General features: G+C 48.9%; 1 protein-coding gene across 1 annotated transcript; it reads left to right on the top strand.

Moving 5' to 3' along the window:
* Positions 1-737: 737 nt before the first annotated feature.
* On the top strand, positions 738-16933 carry LOC149366494 (ABC transporter A family member 2-like). The gene is made up of 10 exons (XM_089571070.1): positions 738-934; positions 4227-4482; positions 6519-6574; positions 7603-7925; positions 10071-10201; positions 11472-11610; positions 12234-12540; positions 13452-13577; positions 14995-15273; positions 16704-16933. The coding sequence occupies exons 1-10, from the start codon at positions 838-840 to the stop codon at positions 16931-16933; spliced, it is 1944 nt and encodes a 647-aa protein (XP_089427196.1). The 5' UTR covers positions 738-837.
* Positions 16934-18595: the final 1662 nt, after the last annotated feature.

Here is an 18595-nt window from a genome sequence, read left to right as displayed (position 1 = left end):
CACTTAGGATGCCGCCCCGTAAGGTCCATCTCTGTGTCGGTGGATGCGTATATGGCTGTAAAATAACCATGTTGCCTGTTGCAGCGTAAGTATATGACACCAAGGCTGACACTTCATTGATTGCGTTGCTCCAGGAACAAACGGTGCAAGGGAAAGGAATCAAATGTCTCACATGTCCAACGTTCTCGGGTCAAAAAATTTTGGAAATTGGAAAGTGGTAAGATTAACAAGTTAGGAAATATTGAAGGTAATGATCCATTCTTCTGATACGCAGCAAAATCTTTCTTTCCATCGATCTTATCGAACAGTTGCCATAGAAAACCAATGGGGAACGCTTTTCACGACAGCAATAATGTTAATAGAAAAAAAAATACAAGACTGCCGTCGTGTGATCTGCGGATATATTTATTGTTATAGTGGAATCGGACATTAAACGAAAAAAGTGCTTTCGTAAACGGTTTCTCGCTCAAGACTGCTTCTGTCCAGAATTGTTGCGTATGTTTCTGTAAACATTTTCACGATGAGCTTGTGCTCGCTTTCTCTCTTCCTTTCATGTAAGAGCGCCTGCCAATACTGGCTCATAATTTCGATGGGTCTTGCGAACGAGCAGAGAGCTTTGTTAATGAGGCGAAAAGGTGTGTGGTTTTTAAGAACCCGTAAAGATATGTTTCTCATCAGGACTCCAAGAACACACACAGCCGCTTCTTTTCTTCCTCTGTTTAGCTCGTCATCCTCGACGAGCCGACGGCCTCCCTGGAGCTCTTGGATGCACGGGCTGTCTGGGAGATTCTGCTTCGGGTGCGACGCCACTGCGGTCTCCTCTTCTCAACGCACAACATGACCGAGGCGGATGTCGTCGCGGATCGCGTAATCGCCCTCAGCGCAGGCATTGTGGTGTGCAACGCGTCGCCGGCCCACCTCAAGAACTTGTACGGTAAGATCATGAAGGGTACAAAAAAAAACTAACAGAGGTTCAGCGCTTATTAAACCTAGTGATAAGGAGCGAAAGCTCTGTTAAGCGTGGTTACGCATGGTTAGGCGCCGAAGTCCGCCTGGCGCGCGACTTATCCATGACGTGACTGAGCCACCGAGCGTCAGCGAAGCAGCTGTTATGCCCCCGCTGGTCACGTGGTACAGCAGCCGCAAGGTTCCAGGCAAGCGCAGCTGCGGGCCTGTCCACAGCGAGTCACGTGGTATGACGCCACTTGCCACACCTCCGCTCCTCCGGCTCAAGGTCAAACGCGCACCAAATTTGACCTTGAGAGTTGTGCGAAAAGTAGAGTTTTCGCTCTAAAATGCTTGTTCGAGAGCTTTGGCGTTGTAGCTCCTGAGGGGATAAAGAGGACCGTCACGAGTACAGTCATAAAATTTAACAGCACGCTGTATTGGGCTGTTCTGAGTACAGTCATGGACAACTTTGCCTGAAATGAGGGAGCGATGACTTATAATCGCGGGTTACTCCGCGCATCCTCTAAGCTACACGAACCATAAACGAAATACGGCATTTGCTCGATTAAAACCTCAATGTTTTTTTACATGAAAGTTTAGTCCCGAAATAGCCCGACCGTTAGAATAGGATTCAACACCGAAATCACACTTCAAACAGCTCCATCATCACTACCATCATAAGATAGATGCTAAGCCTTTTTACTTTGGCAGTTGACATAATTAACGCCTCACAGACGCTAAATCCCAACTAAGTATGTACACTCTTTGTCAAAATTAACCAGGCTGCATGGTTTTCTTCTAGCTCGTACTTTGGAGCCTTTACAGTCTTCCCTGAAGCTGAAACGGTCATTGAAGGTAAGGACTGAGGGTCTTCTTACGTTACAACAACTTTTGATGTTTAGGAAAGTCACAAGGGCTCCACTATACAAGCTAGAAGCAAACCATGCAGCCTGGTTACTTTTGACAAAGGCGGTACATTGCCGCATATAAGGGAACTATTCTCATGGCAAGAGGCGTTGTACGCAGCCCAACCTGGGCCTTCGTGTAACTAATTTTCGTAGAATTTTGCGGGTGCTTGGCGTACAGCGCAGGGTGTTCCGAAGGAGCGTTTTCTAGGCGAGGAGAGTGCACAGAAATTGCCCAATCCGCTGGGATCCGCTAACCCGGGTCTGCCCATTTACACAAGCTTGACCGCTTGGATTAGTGCCAGATTCTTTAGACACACACGCACACATACGCATAGCGTACGCCCACACATATACACACGCATATAGACAGAGTAGATTGAGCCCCTAGGTTGGGACTCTCCCGCACCACTAATGTATCGCGGGTAACGCATATAGACCACGGTTTCCTCGCCGAGGGTACGGACCTTGCTGCCATCTAGGACGATGATCGTGCTATAGGAGGCTGCAGTGTTAAGCAACCGCCACCGAGTGAGATTTGTGGCCAATGAGTGCTTTAGACGAATTTCTTAACCCGTAGCTTCGTTTATCCGACAATTTAGGGGGAGAATGACCATCTGAAATTTGGGGGAGGTGGTCAGCGTACAGGCCGAGCCGACCGCGGTCTAAGGCACTTTAGGCCTAGTCACGGGTTGTACACGCCACGTGCCGGTACCCTCTCGTTCCGGGATGCATAGGGCTCCATTTGTCAATAAAACAATCCTAAATTCATAGTAAGGTCGGTTCCAACGACGAAAATTCGAACTGCGCGTCGGTTACTCGGCTCATCAGCGTCATCACAACCTGCCCACCGGATAGTCAGTAAACTGTCCACCGTCGCAGGTGGCAGTTCAGTTAATGATTGACCGCTCGGGAAGAGCAGCCTGGGCCCCACAAGGCCCACCACTGGGAGCACCTGCCATCGCAGGGCAGTGGCTGCTCTTCCCGAGCGGCCAATCATTAACTGAACTGCACTGTCCACCGTCGCAGGTGGCAGTTCAGTTAATGATTGACCGCTCGGGAAGAGCAGCCTGGGCCCCACAAGGCCCACCACTGGGAGCACCTGCCATCGCAGGGCAGTGGCTGCTCTTCCTGAGCGGCCAATCATTAACTGAACTGCACTGTCCACCGTCGCAGGTGGCAGTTCAGTTAATGATTGGCCGCTCGGGAAGAGCAGCCTGGGCCCCACAAGGCCCACCGCTGGGAGCACCTGCCATCGCAGGACAGTGGCGCATCGCTTAACCGCTGCACCACTGTGCCGGGAGTGGTATGAGGACTGCTACGGATCTATGAACTTGAAGTAGAGGATGGCCTTGTGCATACATGGGAATTAACCCAGTACGCTATTGCGTCACACCCTCAGGACGGGGTTTAAGTGACCCCTCAAGTTTTTTCGACCATTTCGCTTCTAGTTGGTTCAATTTCTCATGCCGGAACGGAGCCACCGCTACTTATTGGTTGTCTCTCCTTCATGTAAGTCTGTGCATAACCCAACATGTGCCTTTCGGCAACCCCTTGACCTTGATCAAAAAGGCGGATGCTGCAATTCATAGATTCAACTTTCACTCCAACAGACAAGCCGATCGAGCACGGCAGCGGCGTGTGGTTGTTTTTAAAGGTGCACTAAAGAAGGATCTGAACTCGTCTTTGTACCGCGGGAACTCGATCTACACATTCCGAGCGTTTAGAAACTTCGAATTATTCTCTTGCGCGGCCGATTTCCATAACTTAAAATGAAATTAAACGTCTCGGCTCCCGCCTTTTTTTTTTAACTGGCCGCAGACGGTAGGAGGAGTCAACCAACCTTTCAGTCAAAGGTGTCTAGTCTGAAAACTACTATGCAGGTTACCCTGAGCAGCTCCGACTGAAGAAAAAGAAATTATCTTGGTGTAATCGCCGCTGAAAAGCGAGGTACTCATGTGACTTTTAAGTCTTATGCGCTGCACTAGCGCGAAAGGTTAATCTCTGCAGCGTAACATTTGCTACCAGATGTCACTCATGCCGCTCTTGAGCGTTCGGCATAATGTAACCAGCGCAGTGTACAAATGTGTGACTGAAAACGATGAAGTCAGCTGAAAACCTCTTAGACTCATTCAAAAGTCTTCAGGACGCATGGTTTGCTCTGGGAATTGTAGTGGAGGATTTGAAGTGTCCTCAAAATGTGAAAGGTGTTGGAAAGAGTATACGTATCTACTCCTATCACAAAGATTAAGATCTTTAAGACTGCAGTAAGTGCGCCACACACCTTGTGTCCAAGACACAAGGTGTCAACGACACAAGACTTGTGTCCCAGTGTGTGGACTGAGCACTGCCAACTTGTTCCATCCCATGCAGGGGTCGGCTACAAGATTAGCCTGACGAAGAGCCTCTCGGTGCCGTTCCAGCATCGGAATGTACTGTACTTTGTGAAGAGGTTCGCCCCGGAGGCGCAGATCCTCAGTGATTCGTCCACGGTGACCGTAATAGCGCTGCACACGGTACTGACGCAGGGCTTCGATCGCATGTTCCGGGACCTGGAGTCACGCAGCCAGGAACTCGGGATCAAATCCATAGGACTCACCGTGTCTACCCTCAAGGACATCTACCTCAAGTAAGACCAGTTTTTTTTTTCAGAAATTAACCTACAACTAAGCTGCAAAAAGTGTAAAGAGAAGCAGGAGATGGTGGTATATTAACTAGTTTAAGACGCCTGATGGTAAAAGTACGTGTTTTCATCTAAACACCAACTAGCCCAGCATCCTGCCATATATGCAAGACAAAGACCATGTATTTTATCGCTTGAGGGCATGTAGGTCCACCTCTATTTTGACTGATAAAACAAATAACCTCTCGTCCTGTCTTACCTATAGGCTATACGTCACTATAAATACATTCTGCGCTTTTGAAGACAGCGACATTTTTTTTACTGAACGGATCTTGCCTCGCTGAAATTGCGAAACAGGTTGTTGAACAAGCTCGGCGCAGGTGGTCTGAACTAATCCGGAGACCTTCACGACTGTGTCTTGCTGCTTTCTGCAGATTTACAACGCTTAATCCCGCGTACCATACCAGTGCATATCGCTATTTGTGTCAGCATCAAACTCGATTGTTATCAAGGTAACCCCCGTTGTGCACAGGTTGAAGCCAGTAATATTCTAGAGTCCAACCCATGCAAAGCCTGTCTGCATGTGTTAAAAGCTCATTTCGGGCTATGTTAAACCAACTTTCGCGAGATGAAGAACCGAGACTGATTCTTGGGCCTCGAGACCTCCTTCCAGAGAAAACATTTTCCCGAGCTCATGATGGTCACACCTGTCCCCATTCTATGATCCCGAACGTGTCATAAACGAGAGCGTTCACTTCTCTGCACGACGAGGCATGGCGACGGCGCTATGAGACGAAGACGAAGGACGGGCAGAACACGCGAACAATGGTCTGTGGTGTCGATGTCTACACCACCAGAGTACCTGGTGTCTTCTCGACTTTCATCCTCGGCTCTTCGCGCTGTGACCATGCCTTTTCCTGAGCAAATCCACCAACAAGCCCAACTCTGCGATCTCAGAGTCCCTTTCTCAGTTTGCCTGTATAGCGCTCTCTCTGAACGTCTGAGCTAGAGTGGGTTTTGTTTCCCTTTAAAATAATATCAACAGTGTCTATAGACAGTTAAAAGACTGCTTGTGAACAGTCTGTACAGGTTTCTTGCATGTAAATGAGTCATTTTAAGCGAGCCATGCAACGCCGAAGGTGTTTCTTGCAAAATCGCTGACGCTGCAAAAGCAGGAAAGGAACCGTAGCAACAAGGCACCTCAGAGTACTTGCCCGTCTCTGCTGCGAAGCGAAAAAAGAAAAATGTTGCGAAGTTATCATTCGCTGTGTCTCCTTTCAAGGTCCACAGTGACGGGATTTGAAGAAGCACGTTCCTTTCTCAAGCACTGCAACCCTAGAAAGCCGAGCACGAGGCCGGGACATAGATCGTACCCATTTTGAGAAAACCGGTGGGTACCCGGCCTGTAAGCAGAGTCGAACTCACCACCTGCTGCGAAGAAGGCACAGTGATACGAGTATGTGTGCCTCTCCTTGGCTTCGGCACCACGGGTGCTTCATCTTCTCGGACCACTTGACCGCAGCTAGCGGACACTGTTGATGCCACATGACCCCGTTGATCCCCGTACGGTTATCACTTATCGTCACGTACCATGCACAGTTACCTCGCAACAGGGGCCCACAAAGATTGGTTTTCAGGAACATAAATAGCACAGTAATTTACGGTGGACGCCTCGACCGCGCCGTGTGGGAAGGTACGAAATAAGGAGGGAAACAAGAAAGAGAGAAAGAGGTGCCGTAGTGGAGGTCTCCGGAATAATTTCGACCACCTGGGGATCTTTAACGTGCACTGACATCGCACAGCACACGGGCGCCTCGTGCGTTTCGCCTCCATCGAAACGCGGCAGCCGCAGTCGGTTTCGAACCCTGGTCAGGGAACTCGAGATGGGTGTTTCAGATCAAAGGCACAGGTTTAGAAATTCTTAGCTTATGCTTTTGCTTCGAACCTAGGAATCACGTCAGAAAGGCTCTTCGGAAAACATATATTTTCTGTCCAGTTCTAACCAATTGTGGGACAAAACAAACGCACCTTTGCACTTGCAGGATGACCTTGGCCACTGCGTCACTGAAAGAGATGGACTCGGCGGGGCAGCAACTTCGTAAGTGCATCACTTCTACATCAGCGCTGTGTGCACAGCGCAAGGAACTGCATAAAGATCTCCTTTCGCTCTGGAGTCAGTGTATTCACGTAAGGAAAGTCGCTTACCCGGTTCACAACGAGCGCTTCTGGTTTATAGAGGTTTGATCGTCTGAAATCGACTGAGGCTCTGCGGGACGCCGTAGTGGAGGGCTCCGGAAATTTCGACCACCTGGGGTTCTTTAACGTGCAGAATTTCGCCTCCATCGAAATTCGACCTCAGCGGCCCGGGCCGAACCCGCGCCTTTCGGGTCAGCAGCCGAGTGCCATAACCACTGAGCTACCGCGGCGGCCAACGGAAAGGAGTAAAAAGGGAGTAAGCTGTCCTCTAGCGCACTCTTTCACAAAAGAGAGTAAGTAAAAAGGTGTAAAGGAAGTAGCTTGCTCATTTTCATAAAATGGAGTAAGCACACCCCCTTTTACAAAAAGGGGGAAGTAAAAAGCAGCAAACGGAGTAGCTTACTCCCTTTCATAAAAGGGAGTAAGCACATTTTCTTTCACAAAAGGGAGTAAGTAAAAAGGAGTAAAGGGAGTACACACTCCCTTTTATATAAGGGAGGAAGCACACTCCCTTTCAAAAAAGGGAGTAAGCACACTTCCTTTAAAGGGAGTAAGTAAAAAGTAGTAAAGGGAGTAGCTTACTCCCTTTCATAACAGGGAGTAAGTGCATTCCTTTTCATAAAAGGGAGTAAGCACACTTCCTTTCACAAAAGGGAGTAAGTAAAAAGGAGTAAAGGGAGTAGCTTACTCCCTTTCAGAACAGGGAGTAAGCACACTCCCTTTCATAAAAGGGAGTAAGCACACTTCCTTTCCCAAAAGGGAGTAAGTAAAAAGGAGTAATGGGAGTAGCTTACTCCCTTTCATAACAGGGAGTAAGCGCATTCCCTTTCATAAAAAGGAGTGCGCTTACTCCTCATTTGCTCCCACATAGGCGTATTTGTGTCTAGAGTCGGCGCTTCTGTTAGTGAGTGGGCCTTTATTCGATCGCAGCTGGTAACCTGTCTACCCTGCTGAGCAGCCGCGGTGAAGGGACGACGGCGTGCGGCCGCGCGCGGGTCTACCTCATGGAGCGCGTGCTGTACATGCGGACCCTGTGGCAGGTGGTGGTGCTGCGCCGCGTGCTGCCCATCTTCGTCCTGGTGGTGGGCCTCCTGCGGCTGAGCCTGTCCGGCCAGCCACCGCGGCGCCCAATCAGGGCCGCCTCCATGATCCACGTGCCGGTGTCGCTGAATGTGCTGTACAGGAACCACGACGTTTTCCTCGACGACGACGCCAAGGCCAGGCTGGGCATCAGTCCGTACTACGAGTTTCTGGTGCGACTAATTCCATGACGTGAAAAAAAAATTGGCGGGGTCTTAGCTTTGGTTAAGCCTAGTAAGTTGCGAAAGCAAAAGCGCAGCGCCTCCAACTGAAGGAACGCGGTGTGCCGTGTCTACAGGTCACGCGTGGCTACCGGCCGCTGCTGCGCGACGACTCAAAGCGTCTTCGGTATTTTTTTATATTTTTTTTAGGTTGTTGCGACTGAAAGAAAAGATAATTTACAGCACGTATGACGTCACAGCGGCAGTAGCGCCACAGGTGCGCAGCGCGGCAAACACACACCGTAACTGCAGCCGGGCTCTCTGAAGGAGCGAGTTGGTCGCCCATAATCTACAGCAGGTATGACGTCACAGCGGTAGTAGCGCCACAGGTGTGCGGCGCGGTGTAACTGCAGCCGGGCTATCTGAAGGAGCGAGTTGGTCGCCCATATTCACTCCGCTAAAGGTCAAACGTAACTGCGGCCGGGTCACGCGAGGGCTTGAAAGTGCGAATAGTATTGCTTTCGCAATAAAATACTTGCATGACACTCACGAAGCACTAGATACGTCAGCCTTTTTCAGATATCTGCACTTGACTGCGGGCGTGCGGATCATTCGATAGAATTAGTTTGGTTTGGTTTAGGGGGGTTTTAGAGGGTCAGTCTACTGAATTTTATCGACCATATTTTCTTTGCGGCAACCGATAGCTCTTTACTCAAGTTACCGTTTAGCCAGGTGTGGTGCCAAGAAGTGCGGTAGAACATTTTAAAATAGAATTTATTGATGTGGGAACACATCTGTAAGAGATGGTAGTCTCATCTGGCAACCATCTGGATTTCCGCCGCGGGGCGACAAACATGGCGGCGCCCGTCGAAGCCGGACCTCTCGCTTCGGACTGAATTATCGGTGTTGCTGCCTTTTTCAGTAAGTTCACTGGTCATAAATGGGGCGCCTGTCTTTCGCTTCGTCTCATCTCGCCTATAAGAAAACATATAAGAGATAAATTTGCTCTATTTTAATAATTAGAGTGACGATTCTGCCGCTCCTAGGCCTAAGTGGAGAGTCGGTTTGTTTACAGCAATGGTTCCCGTCCTGACGACCAGATGGCGCCACTATAGGCTGAGTTTATTTTTGCGTCTCTGCTAGCATACGCTGAACTAAAAGTGGGAATGTGCCTGCGTTTTGCGTACGTGTAACTATAAATTTCATGTGGCTTAAAGAAAAAGCGAGCGGTACGCCTTCTACAGTTTACTAGAACAAAACGTGCATTTCTCTGACATTGGGGCATACAAATTGTGCGTAGTATATTCACTTATGCTTCTACAAAAAAAAACTACCACTTTCTTGAACAAAATGAACGTTTGGGGTCGCCACCATGCATTTTTACGCGACTTTTAACGCCGAAATAAAATATAAATTCCCGCCTAAACCGGGCGCAGATCCCTCGTTATTGATGTTATAGGGTGCCAACTACCAGAATATGCCATTATTTATATACTCATCTCGGTGAGTAGACTGACCCTTTAACGTCCAAAAGCGACTCAGGCTATGAGGGACGCCGTAGTGAAGGGCTTCGGAAAATTCGGCGACCTGGGGTTTCTTTCACGTGCACTTACAACGCACAGTACACGGGACTCGAGCATTTCGCCTGCATCGAAGTTCGACCACCGCGGCCGGAATCGAACCCGTGTCTTTCGATGGTGGCGTCGTCTAGCCTCAAGGACTCGCTCTAATAGAATATCTTCGTGCCACCGTAGTTTACCTGCGAAAACAGCCGGTTTTTGAGATGCCTTAACGGAAAACCTTTATTGAAAAGCTCCGTTTTTAATCAGTGTCTTATTAGAATGCGTTAAGCTGTCAATTCAGGCTATCGTCAATTTTTTCTCTCTGTCCTTTTATCAGGGTGTGTTGCTGGGCAAGTTGGTTTGACATCCTGAACATGCAGCGCTGAAAGACGAGAGACGAAGGAGAAACAAGACGAGTTAGCGCCCTGTGTGTCTCGTCTCTCCTTCGTCCCTCGTCTGTCAGCGCTGCATGTTCAAGGTGTCCTTTTAGGGTGTTTCCCAGTCGCGAGTCCTCATAAACCATTGAAAGCCTTTCGTTTTTGGAGTTCTTTCGATGGTTTCCAAGTACCGACCCAGGAATACTTTCTGGGCGCAGGTGAAAGAGGAAAAGGCCGTGCTCCACCGCTACAACGGCACCGCCGAAGACACTCTGCTGCTGGAAGCTCTGCAGGACTACATTAAATACACGAGTCACTACGTCCTCGGCGCCGTGTTCAGGGGCGAAACGTGAGTTCACTCTTCGATAGCTCTAAGTGGTCGCTGCGGCAGTGCATTCAGCGAATTTAAGCGCTAAACACTACGTCAATGCTAAGTTGCAGGATCGATCACCATTCATGAGGCCCATGTGTTGTCTATAAGGAAATGGAGAAGCGATACAATTCGACCATGCATCTGTCTGCTCTCAAATCCAAAAGAGATGCTAGTCTGTTCGAAGCATTTGGAAAGAAGTGTTGCGTTGTCCACTGTAATCACAAAAGCGATAACTCCGTCCATAGGATCCATACAATTTAGCCTACATCTTATGTCATACCTTTGTCAATGGGAAATAAAGACAGCTATACCGAATTCCCCCTAGGCTGTCCTTGTCTTGCCATGGTAGAGAGAGGGTGTGGTAGATGGTCCTTGGCGATCACAAAATGAACAAGGGAGGGGAAAACCTCAGGTTGCTTGAGCCAACGTTTCGACAAGGGGACTTGTCTTCGTCGGGGCAAAGCGTTCATCATTGGCAGGGATTAAATAGGGCCTTCGCTCCGAGGAGGAGGGCCCCGGGGGTGGGGAAGGAAAGTGGTGTGAGAGGGGATGCGTGTCAGGAAGGGGAGGGAGGTGAATCTTGATTGTCTTGCCATGTTATTTATTGCAACAATCCGCACGCTTTAAGCACTCCTTTTTCTTGCTTTTATTGAAAAGTTTGTCAGCGAGCATAGCCCGAAGAGAGTGGCGCCCTAATGCAGGGTTGCTTAAGAGTCAATGATGTACAGTGAAGTTCTTATTTACCTCATATAATCTTAAATCGTTAGGGCTATGTAATAAACGCTACCTCGTAAAGCGTTCTTAAAACTCTCGCCCTTTGGTAGTAAGTAAGCATAAGTGGTTAAGCATAAAAATTAAAAATCTAAGGCCAACTGAAACTTACCAGACACTCTACTAGGGGTTAGGAAGAAACGTTCATACGCTTTATTGGTTTATGGGGGTTTAACGTCCCAAAGCAACTCAGGCTATGAGGGACGCAGTAGTGAAGGGCTCCGGAAATTTCGACCACCTGGGGTTCTTGAACGTGCACTGACATCGCACAGTACACGGGCGTCTGGAATTTCGCCTTCATCGAAATTCAGCCGCCGCGGCCGGGATCGAACCCGCGTCTTTCGGGTCAGCAGCCGAGCGCTGTAACCACTGAGCCACCGCGGCGGGGCGTTCATACGCTTTAAGCCATACGATAAATGCATGATCTCTGCCTTGTTTTTTGCCCCGTTGTTGATCATCCGTGCGTCTCTAACAGGTTCGAGGCCTGGTACAATCCCTACGCCATCATGAGCAAGCCCCTGGCCTTCGACCTTGTCAGCAGCGCTGTGCTCGCCTACAGGACCGGCAGCTACTGGGCTCGCTTCCACACATCGTTGCTGGTGCACATTCCGAAGGTACGCACGGAGACCTCACATCAGAGTTCAGTCGTTTGGTATTGTCGTTTCACTTGCCACCACTGCCGTGGATGGCGCTGGTTTATTCTCATCTATTTCAGCAAACATGTCCACCATTCCTGGACAAAAATTTAGAGTATTTCATAAGACACCCTTATGGAAATATTGAAGTTAACGGTCCATTCTTTCAATGCCTGGCAAAATCGGTTTATCATCGCTCGCATGGTAACCTAACCTAACCTAACCTAACGCAAACTATTATTTACGTACTTACAGCTGCCTGTGCCTCGGTTTGTCTCGATAACCTAACCTAACCAAACCCAAACTATTATTTATGTGCTTTAAGTTGCCTCTGGCCTGATTTGTCTTGATAACTTAACCTAACCCAAACCATTATTTATGTGCTTTAAGCTGCCTCTGGCCCGGTTTGTCTCAATAACCTAACCCAAACTATTATTTACTTGCTTTCAGCTGCCTCTGGCCCGGTTTGTCTCGATAACCTAACCTAATCCAAGCTATTATTTACGTGCTTTCAGCTGCCTCTTGCCTGGTATGGCTCGATGTTTCTGTGCATATGCTGTACACATAACGCAACTAATGCATTTTCTCGCTGCTACCTGCAGGGCAGCGAAGTCGAAAATATCCTCCAGGACGATCTCATGGGGTCAGTGGACACAATGATCCACGATATGGTGCATATCTGGGCACTCATGGGCCCCCTGGGCTTCGCCCTGATCGTCTGCGGCTTCCTGGCGTTCCCCAGTGCGGAGAGCAGCAGCGGATTCATGCAACTGCAGCTCATGACCGGCATCTCCGGATGGGTGCACTGCCTCCTCAACCTCATCTTCGACATGGCCTCCTTTGTCTGGATCGCCATGCCCGTCTCCGTGGCGTTCGTGCTGTTCTACCGCCTCAGCCGCACCATTTACAGTGAGTTACACATCATGGGAGGGAAATAACTATAGAAGAGTAAGAATGGGGTGGAGCGCATATGGCAGGTTCTCTCAGATCATGAATGTTAGTTTACCAATATCCCTGAAGAGAAGTGTACAACACCCGTATCTTACTGGTACTCACCTATGGGACAGAAACGTGGAGGCTAACAAAGTGGGTTCAGCTGAAGTTAAGGACAACGCAGCGAGCTATGGAAAGGAAAATGACAGGTGTAACGTTAAGAAATCGGAAGAGGGCGGAGTGGCTGAGGGAACAAGCACGGGTTAATGACATCCTAGTTGAAATTGAGAGGAAGAAGTGGGCCAGGGCAGGGCATGCAGTGCGAAGGTAAGATAACCGGTGGTCCTTAAGGGTAACGGAGTGGATTTCAAGAGAAGGCAAGCGTAGCAGGGAGCGGCAGAAAGTTAGGTGGGCGGATGAGATTAAGAAGTTTGCGGGGATACGGTGGCCGCAACTGCCGAAGGACAGGGTTAATTGGAGAGACATGGGAGAGGCCTTTGCCCTGCAGTGGGAGTAGTCAGGCTGATGATGGTGATGATGACACATGCATTTGCATTGAACAAGGAACAAGGAGATGTATATAAAGGGAATTAATTTTTAGGGGCTTTGGTGAGTCAGATTTAGACAAGTGGTGTAGAACGAACACAAAAAGAAGACAGAAGAAAAATAGCAGCGCACATTTTGGTGGCCTGCCTTCTTGTGTACTCTTTCCAAACGTGCATTTGTCCTCTAATTCTTAAGAAGACGTTACGAGAACAGTAAAAATGCGCGGTAAATTTCGCTCTCTGTATGGGCGCTAAAATCTCGCGGTGAGTAAACGGATGAAGACGTGGACCGTAGATTTGTCTAACGGACGGCGAATGTGCAAAGACAGTCTCTTCTCGCAGAGGCTATGTTCATGGTATTCACGGCGTTCGGCGTACTGGCCATCCTCTCCGCCCTCCTCATCGCCTACTGCACCCGCAGCACACGCAGAGCATACGTCACAGCACTGATCATCTTCGCCGCCTTGGGTGAGTGCCTACTCAGGACACTGGGGACAAAAGTCTCCAGGACGCGTCAGAAGCTGTCTAGCTGCATAGGAGCAATGTCTGCCAACCACCACCTCATTTTACTACCACACATAAGATGAAAATTAGTCCGGCTTTTGCCTCCACAAGTGCGGTCCCGAGCCACTGTCTAATAGTTGAGATGTCTGCAGTGGTTCCCGCTCCGGCGTCCTGGAGACCTGTCCCTGATAGTACAGTGGTGAGCAGCCTTGTCTAGAGCGCTCGGGCGGTGCACTTCCTTGCAAACAAATCCAGATTTTGTGGCAGCCTCTAGGGTCCAGCTGCAACGCTTGCACGGAAGTAGCGCCAGATAGCCTCGTAAATAAAGCAGGCACGAAAACTTTGCCCTGTAATGAGGGGCTGCTCTCTAATTTCGGTTTTTGTTACCAAGTGCGCACTGCTCAAGCGCTCTAGACAAGGCTGCTCACCACTGCACATAAAGGACGAAGCGGCTTGTACGTTCTCACTGGGTTACCTTGCGATCACGGACTTGTGCCTATCTGTGAACCTTCCTGTTGATCTTTGCATCAATACGCGGAGAAGAAATTAGAATTTTGGCCATCTTCTTCTTGACGTCATTTCCCCTGGGGACTGAAGTTAAAAAAAACTGCACAGAATGCTTACTACATTCGAATCCGAGCGGAAGCACGGGTTTGTGCTACGCAGAAGACGATAGTGAGCAGACAGTGCCGCGGTACGGAGCAGATGCATAAGTTGATGAAGACGACGCTCTCCAGTGCACAGCGCGAGAGTGTGGTGCAGTTTAACACGAAGCGTGTCGGCTGCGGCGATAGCCTATAAAGGTCTCACTGAGCGGCCCTTAAAGGAGATCTGTTCGCGCAGCCACGGGTTCGACTCCCTAGTCATGGATGCTGATTGAATTTCTTTTTCTCTCATCCTAAGTAAAATCTACCCCACGCAGTACAAGAGCGAGTGCCCGTGGTGTGGAGACAAACCAACCCATACCATACCACATGGGCTTGCCAGAAAATACACGAGCTAGCCATAAGAGAAAACCCGAGTTCGGAACAGTGGGAGAGGATGCTATCCAGCGACATCCTGAAAGGCCAACAAGGACTAGTAAGGCGTGCAGGCAGGGCAGCTACCCTCAGCGGAGCCCTGGACTAGGGGAACCGACCCTGATGATAAGATGGAAGACACCATCTGAAGCTGCAAAAAAAAATATTGTAAATTAGAGCAAATAAACGTTTTCCACCACCAACGCCATCTCTTTTTTCATGGTTTGACCTCTAACTCAGCTGAAGGTCAAATTTACACGGTCGGCGATTGAAGACTTAGGTCCCGTAGTGAAATTTTCGCTTCAAAAGTGTGCTGTTCACTTAAAGGCCCCGACGATTGATCCCGCGTATACATTACGCAGGCGCACTGTCCATGGAGGCGACCGCGTACCTGGCCAGACGGGGGCACGACGTGGGCTTCCTGTGCACCGTACTGCCCCCGTGCGCGATGCCCATGGCCGTGATCAAGGTGATTGCGCTCGACTGGTCGCGCAGGGCTTGCGTCACGCTCGCCCGCCGACGGATCGAGAACACCACCGCGCTGGTGGCCTTCTGCCGAAAGACCGCCGACTACGAGTGGATCTACCAGGAGGACTTGTTCGCCGGCCTGCTCAAGACTCACGTCGACATGTGCTGCTCGAGTAAGACATGCCTTACGAAATGCTTGTTCTAATGCCCAGCTCGATAGCTTTTCCCAGGCTCAGTGGTTATGGTGCTCGGCTGCTGACCCGAAATACGCGGGTTCGATCCCGGCCGCGGCAGTTGAATTTCTGTGGAGGAGAAATTCTAGAGGCCTGTGTACTGTGCGATGTCAGTGCACGTAAAAGAACCCCGGGTGGCCGAAATTTCCGGAGCCCTCCACTACGGCGTCTCTCATAGCCTTAGCCGCTTTGGGACGTTAAACCTCATAAACCAACCAACCAACCAACCAAAGACAGTTCAAAAAGACAAAGGACGAGGAAAGAACCGATTCGTCCTTAAAGACTAACTCTTCCTTCGGCTCTTTGGGCTGTTTTTTTTTTTTCAGATCCTCTACTAAGTAGCTCAGTTGTTCGAATTTAGTTCATCGAAGGCTGTCATATGCTCTACTAACAAGGGGATGTTTGCGTAAATGTCTACTTCAGTTATGTTTTGTCTCAGTTCAACGTGTTAACTTTGTCTCATGATTACTCTATTTCTTATGTTTTTTTTTTTCATTGTTAACATCATGCCTTTCTTCGGTGTTTTGTTTTCTACTGTTTACAACAAACGCACCAACTTCTTCCGCAGCTCTATCAACAGAATATGCTGTTGTGAGATTTGTCGCGAGGTTTTATGTTTGTACAAGAAAAGCAAATTTATAACAAGATTAACGCTGCGACAACTGCTTCTCTAGCACGGGAATCACTTTTCAAGCCCTATGTTTGGCCCATGATAATTAATTGCTTAAACGCCACGAAGCGCAACCATAGAAAGCAAAAGTTGCGCGGACCTTTGGCAACTAAAGTGTTGAGAGGCGAAAGCCGAGGACACTATTCCGTGACGACTTCCGGTGGATGTGACGTCCCACCGCTCCCGTGGCTATATCGATGCCCAAATAAACATCTCCCGGAGATTTAAGTGTTAATTACGCTTAATTACACATTTTTCCATCTAATTTTAAACAAATACGACGTTTTTACGACCGTTCTGTGATAATTTTCACTGTGCCGTGACGACTCCCGGTGAAAGTGATGTCACACCGTTTTCGTGGTTAAATCGACGTCCGCGCTATTTCGATGCAATTTCGAGATTTTTGCCTATAATTAACTAATTACTCTAGAGTCATTAAACTTGGCTTCAAGGTTCATTTTTCCTCCTCTATCTGAAGCAACCATTGGTTTTCTTTCTTCTATCTTTTTTAGTTCCCGAGTTAAACGCGTGTGACCCCCTTTGTTAACAGACGACAGTAAGAGCCATTAAAGGTCTTCGCCTTAAAATTTCACCTACTGTCAGTTACTTGTCTAATTTAATGCGCAGAACCACAAGAGTAAACAAAAGTGTGGACACTACTAGTCACTGCCTTAACAAACTTCCCAACCTTTAACCGCAGCCGTCAACAGCACACTCCCCGTGAGCTGGAACCCTTTACAGATGACAGGGGTTGGCGTCGGCCTGGAGCTGTACTTCTTCCTAGCGGAGTCCATCCTGCTGTTCGTGTACATCAGCTGCTACAACTCGGGCCGCTTCTTCCGCTTCGCATCCGTGGGCACACCCTGCTATCGGGAGAAAGTGATAGACACCGAAGTCGCCAAAGAGAGATCTGTGGTACGGCACTGGTGAATTCTGACATTCTGCGGTCACTTACGTTGGCTGTCGCCATTTTGTATTTTTAATTTGGAGCGTACAAGCGATTCCATTCCAAACAGGAGTACGCCTATATGGGAGTAAAAGGGAGTAAACCATCCTTTGGTTTGGTTTGGCTTGGTTTATTGGGGTTTAACGTCCCAAAGCAACTCAGGCTATGAGGGACGCCGTAGTGGAAGGCTCCGGAAATTTCGACCAGCTGTAGGGGTTCTTTAACGTGCACTGACATCGCACAGCGCACGGGCCTCTAGCGCAATCCCTATTAAAAATGGGATATTATAAATCGGAACGTGCTTTAGATGAAAGACAGATTACTCCCTTTTTTACACTTGTTTAGAGTGTAGGGAGGTTCTGGGGTGCGGTGATGGGTGGAGGGCGGAGCTTTGGTTTCTCCGTTGTTTTCAAGTACAGCTGATGAGTGGCCTTCTGAAGAGCAGACGCGGTTGAGTGATGGTAAGTGGAGCCTTTGGAACTTGGTGGTGGTTGGAGTGCAGGTGCAGCTCTGGGTGTCCACCAGAGAGCGCTTCCAGAGGGTCTGGACTCCACACACACGCACGCACATGGACCACAACTTTTTTGGTTTGGTTTATTAGGGTTTGACGTCCCAAAACGGCCCAGGCTATGAGGGACGCCGTAGTGAAAGGCTGCGGAAATTTCGACCACCTCTAGGGGTTCTTTAACGTGTACTGACATCGCACAGAACACGGGCCTCTAGAATATCGCCTCCATAGAAATTCAGCCGCCGCGGCTGGTATCGAACCCGCGTCTTTCGGGCAAGCAGCCGAGTGCCATAACCACTGAGCCACCGCGGCGGAGTACGGCTTTTTTGTGGACAGAGGACTATAGTGATACCGCAGTAAAAACCTACAATATTATCAGCACGCCCGAGAAAGTAATTAAGAAGCAGAAAATCTGAGAGCATGCACATTCCATGCTTTCCTTGCTTTGCGTTCTGCGCCATCATCTTCGCCTATTGCAATAACAGCGAAAAGTTTTGAAGTGTTAAAAGGGAAGCCACAAGTCAGTGAAATGAACGACGGCTCAACAAGGACGCTAACAAGAAAGGGGCACCACATGCGCACGCTACCAACTGTTTATTGCATGGAAAGGTGGCATATTTAAACATACAGCTCAGGCATGACACTCATCGCATTATCGCTCCGTACGTGGAAAAAAAGCAACATCAGGATAACAGACAAGAAAAATTTAACCCCTGCAGAAAAAAAAAACTAAGAGATTCTGATAACAGAAGCGAGCGATAATGCGACGAGTGTCATGTCTGAGCTGTATGTTTAAATAGTCACCTTTCCATGTAGTAAACAGTTGGTAGTGTGCGCATGTGGTGTCCCTGCCTTGTTGGTGTCTTTGTTGCGTCGTCGTTCATTATATCATGCACCAACTCGCCCCTCAGGCCATTCTTCCATAAGTCAATGATGAGGCTTTTTTACTTTCATTGCTATAGGACCTCGAAAAGAAGCTTGTCTTCAAGGGAAAAGGCCTGGAAGGATTAAATAGTTCTGAGGACCCTCTTTGGTAACCTTGCTGAACCTTCTAACCTGGTAACCTTCTGGCTGATCAACCATTGTAATCGCCAGTAACACAAAGACATTCGCTTGGTAGCTGTGTTCGATGTGACCG

This window comes from Amblyomma mixtum, chromosome 1 (genome assembly GCF_055824585.1).
Source record: "Amblyomma mixtum isolate Tamu chromosome 1, ASM5582458v1, whole genome shotgun sequence".
Taxonomy (NCBI): Eukaryota; Metazoa; Arthropoda; class Arachnida; order Ixodida; family Ixodidae; genus Amblyomma; species Amblyomma mixtum.
The sequence above is the reverse complement of the archived record's forward strand: the minus strand, read 5'-3'. Positions and strand labels throughout refer to the sequence as shown.